Genomic DNA, 4,957 nt, shown 5'->3' with positions numbered 1-4,957 from the left:
GTTACCGAAAAAAAAATTCTGTGTTTGTGAGAAAAAAAAAATCTGAATTTCTGTGATTTTACCCAAAAACTGATGGTTTTCTGTGAAGCTGTTTCCATTAATTTCATTGAAAATTCATGATGAATTGGGTCTTTTTAACATTTTGAACATTCCTTCACTTAATCTGTATTGTATGGTATAGTAACGCAATTACAATACCATACTTATGGTAATGCTCTTCATTTGAGTGCATTAGAAAAAAAAGGATGCGAAAAAAACTTACTAATGGATGTTTAAAAAAAGCGGATTGCAACATAAACATCTAAAAATCGATAACCAAACCGGACTTACTGAAAATTTCACTGAATCAAATATTCAAAACAGTAAAGTGCGTTGGTACACAACAATTTTATAGCTCGATTGAATATTTAACGAGCACCCGTTACGTCACATGATAGGTATAAATATGAGAAGGCGACGTTCGTCACAATGCAAATTCAAAATGTTAAAGTTTCTTCTCGTAGTGGCTTTTTGTTGGGCATTATGCGACGGACGGGGACGAATTGTCGCCGAAGATGACAGCTTAGAGCCGATCCTGGCAACAGTCCCCTGCATCAAACAGCTCAGCGCAAAGTACTTCAAATCCGAGCGGGAAATGAAGGGTTCGCTGGCGATGGTGATGATCAAGCCCAACACTTCCTACTTTCAGCTGGCGATGTTGCGATTGCTGAACCATGATCCCAACCACGAGGTCAGTATGATGGTCAAGACCTGGTTGAAGTTTCATACCAACAAAATCTGGCACGTGACCCACAAAGTTAAGAACTATTTCTTGTTCGTGAGTAACAGCTCTGATGTGGATGCTTTGGGAGATATGCTGAGACATCTGCCAACTTGGAATCCTAATACCCAAGTGGTGTTGGTGATAACCGATCAGATTCTACCGCAAGACCTGGAGTTCGAGGTGTGGAGTACGTTGAAGAAATTGATGGATAGGGAATTACTGAATGTCAATGTTTTGGTACAACGCTACAACACAAGAGTGTTGGAATCGTGGACGTGGTTTCCGTTTGAAAACGACGGATGCGGTGACGAGATTGTAACCCTTCGAATGATCGATTCGTGTGAGTACGTCGAGGTTCCAGTTGAGAAGAATTCTGAAACAAAGAAAGAGGATTTGTGGAAAGGCTCTGATTTGCTGTATTTCAATCAAACATTGATGGACAATAGTTCTATTGAACCTGAGCTGCAAGAACTTGAAGATGCGGAAGATATACCTCAATACACAACCTGGATATTTCGGGAGCAGAATTTTTTCCCGGAACTGTTTCCCAAGATCCCCAAGGAGTTTAACTACTGTCCGTTGAAAATAACCACCACCATCTGGGAACCATACGTCGTCGGCAATGCAACTCATGTCGACAAAGGTCTGGAGGTGCTACTCATCAAAGCTGTGACCACCCGAATGAAGTTAACACCCGTGTATACCGTTATTGAAGCGGAGCGCGCTACGGCTGAAATTGTGGCCGATAATACGACGGGTTTCTATGCGGATTTGATTCAGAGGTAAGCATTACTTTATGGGATGAAAGTAAGAACCTTAGGATTATCATTCATACTTCTAGGAAGACTGACATCATGATCGGGGGACTGTTCGAGAATCCCGTGAGTCGGAAGGTGGTTTCCTCCTCGATTCCCTACTACCAAGACGATCTAACCTGGTGCGTTCCGCCGGCCCAAATTGCCCCGAAATGGCTCAACGTGTTCATTATATTCAATATCTGGATCTGGCTTGTTTCGATCGGTATTGTCATGTTTTCAGCCCTGCTAATCTATTGGTTGAATTTCTTCGAGGATCTCCCATACCAAAACTACACCTGGACCGTTGTTCAATCGTTGGCTATTTCGCTGAGCGTCTACGCCCATTACTGGCCTCAAAAAGTGTCTACCCAAACATTTCTTCTGATCTACATGTTCTATGGGTTGCACTTTGGAGTTTTCTATCACAGCTTTCTGCTATCGGTAATGACCAGACCGAGATTCGAGCGGCAGATCAGCACGGCTGAGGCTGCATTAGAGAGTGGATTTGATTTTGCGGGTGCCGAGAATACGCTGGTCTACTTCGACAAACCGGGAGTGTCCCGAAAGATTGCTCCCATCTATCAAATTTGCAAGAACATGGACGACTGTTTGGATCGGCTGCACTCGGAGAGAACTCTAGCGGTGGCAATATCTAGGGCCCATTCCAGCAACAGCAAAAGCATCGGAGAAGGTGACATGTTTTGCTTCAGCCGATCGGATAACATCCAAACCTACACCGTAGCGATGATGGGAAAGCGCTTTTTCTATCTTATACCGATTATCAACGATCATATCAGACGGATTATCGAGTCAGGATTGTTTGGCAAATGGCTTGTTGAGTGTATGAAGATCAGAGTTGACGACGATAGCGAGGGTGGTGGGGAGGGGGAGGTTCAAATTGTTCTCACTGTTGAACACGTGATGGGTGGATTTATCCTAGTGATAATAGGACTAGCCGTAGGGTTCGTGGCTTTTGTCGGAGAAATTGTTTATTTCAGAGTCCAGCAAACTTTGAACTGGAAGGAAAACATGTTTACAAGAGTTATCTGTTGAAGTGATTTACAGTTGTTATTCACCTTCTGCACCTATGCTTATAGAATGCAACTGCATCTAACCAGCTATATGCGTCTACACCAAAACTGTCATTCAGTGTACAGTATACCATAAAAATACGTAGAAACCAAATCTAAAGCTTAGTTCTTTTAGAAATGGGACACTTTCTTTTGTTAATAGCTCGTTTACTAGTAATCGGACATTCAAAATTTTGACAGCATTTTGTTGCCTGTAAAAAGTACTATCCGACCTATTTTTTTTTCAAAATTTAAAATTTGCGCGTTTTTGAGATATTTACGATGCAAGAGAAAAAGGAAAAAATAATTTTGCACACTTTCATTCAAAATCCATCATTATCAAATTAATAGCCTACAAAACCGTTGATTATTCAAAGAACTACTGTGTGTGAGTGGTGGAAAAGTATGGAAATACTGTCAAAAATGTCCACAAAGTTCAAATCAACCATTGGAGTGAAGCACATGATCGGCGACTTCGGCTAAGGGTCATCAGGGAAGTCAAGTCTCATACCAGCATTTTTTATTTTCAATAAGCGAAAAACTAAGGGTAGATCGCTGAAATTTCCAAAAAAAAATTCTCCGATAAGCTAAAAGTGTTGCCTCTTAATGAGTCATTCAAACCTAACCTCAAACAAATTTTTTTTTGCCAGATCCACAGCTCGTAAGCTGTATATCTGGTTCCGAGGCTATGGGACAGATGATTTCTGATGAACGACAAAACTTTTGAAATACCCTATTTTAAATAAATTCCAGCGTTTGAATCCTATACAACTTCTGCTCGTGGCAAAGTTCCCGAGTATATTAAAGTATGTATTTGCTTATTATTTTGTATGAAATATAATGATTTGCCAAAATTCTGCTCCAGTTTAAAAAAACAACAATTTTCAAAACGAAAACTATGGTTTCCACTCATTTCAAAAGCCTAAAAAGAGTTATCTTTTATGTACCCTTCGCAACCTACTATCAATACTAACCGATTATACTTTAAGTTCAATCTCCTCATGGTTTAACTTCGTTATTGCCAGATTTAGCCAGCAGAAATTCCATTTAAAACGCTCAAAAAGTGGCTCAAAAATAATCTAATTTGTCAATTTTTAAACAGCTGTATCCACTAAAGTGGCCTCAGTTTCTTTTAAAAGGGAAGTTTTGGTCCGAAAAGTAGCAGAAATTGAAGGAGGGGGATGTAGCCACCAAAAATACAGATTAGACGAAGTATTAGTTTGAAAAACTGATCATTATCATGACTGAAAAAAGTGTGCGCTGCCCGAAGGGAGGTACCAAGAATATAGTAGAATTTATTCTTACAAAAAACCAAAAATATTTTTTTTTGAATTTTTCAAGAATCATCATAAGATTACTTTCATTTCCTTCATAGAAAGAATTTAGATCAAACGAAAGGTTTTTGAGATACACGCATTCGTAACTGTCCCATTTCTAAAAGAACTAAGCTTTACTTAACACCAGTTTACACAAAACATGACAATTATAATTGAATCATGGTCACACAGTGCACATCAGTTCTACGGATTTGTCGATGTAAAGGACTGCTTTTTGAGGAAATACACTATGATCGCATCCTTTGCGCGATACACGTAGAAACTGCTCTTCAAATCTGTATTTGGAGAAATTAATTGGTGATGATGATACGAAAAAAAAACTGACAAAAAAAGCCAAATAATGGTTATTGGTCTGGTTTTTATGGAATTGAGTGTTTTATTTGACTGAATCAAAGAAAACAAAATATTCCCTTTAATTCAACCACGGTATACTGTGGTTGAATTGAAGGGAATCTTTCGATTGCTTAATTTCAGTAGAATTATTCAACTTAGTAGGCTAACAACACATACAGTTGCGTTCAAAAAAGAGTTAAACGCGTGAAGCTGCACACCCACTTCCAACTTTGACAAGCTGCCATTTCTCTCTAGGTTAATATTTTTCATGAAATTTTCACACAATCTAGTTCAACTATCCAACTAACGCTCAACAAAATTTGAAGTCTTCACAATGACTGAAAACAAAGATACAGCTATTCCCGTAAAAAAGAAAAATTTGGAATTGCTTCACTAAATTTACTGTATCTTTGACAATTTTCATTGAAAAATCTCGAAATTCGATCCAAAGATGTAAAAATGTTTGATCTAGTACCAGGCCAAGTTTCGTCGAAATCGATGAACGTGATCAAAAATGGTTCCGGGTAGAAAATGAGGTGCATTATCGCCCAACAGACGATTTCATTCTTTATTGGACGGATGTTTGTATAGAAAACGTCGTTATCAATGTATTCTTGGTTTTTTTCTTTCACAAAATCAAAACTGATAGGAACTTCA

At 38.8% G+C, this 4,957-nt stretch overlaps 1 protein-coding gene across 1 annotated transcript; it reads left to right on the top strand.

Annotated features, from left to right (window-relative positions):
* The first annotated feature begins 481 nt into the window (after nt 1–481).
* On the top strand, nt 482–4,282 carry LOC129738048 (uncharacterized). Its single transcript, XM_055729225.1, has 2 exons — nt 482–1,545; nt 1,605–4,282. Exons 1-2 carry the CDS (start codon nt 482–484, stop codon nt 2,611–2,613), a joined length of 2,073 nt encoding a protein of 690 aa, XP_055585200.1. The 3' UTR covers nt 2,614–4,282.
* The last annotated feature ends 675 nt before the right edge of the window (nt 4,283–4,957 follow it).

The sequence above is a fragment of the Uranotaenia lowii genome, chromosome 1 (genome assembly GCF_029784155.1).
Source record: "Uranotaenia lowii strain MFRU-FL chromosome 1, ASM2978415v1, whole genome shotgun sequence".
Classification (NCBI taxonomy): Eukaryota; Metazoa; Arthropoda; class Insecta; order Diptera; family Culicidae; genus Uranotaenia; species Uranotaenia lowii.
This window is presented reverse-complemented; position numbering and strand designations above follow the sequence as displayed.

Coding starts and splice junctions, on each gene's coding strand:
- LOC129738048 (XM_055729225.1), top strand. CDS start 482: ATGTTAAAGTTTCTTCTCGTAGTGGCTTTTTGTTGGGCATTATGCGAC. Junction 1,546..1,604: donor TATGCGGATTTGATTCAGAG/GTAAGCATTACT, acceptor TCATACTTCTAG/GAAGACTGACATCATGATCG.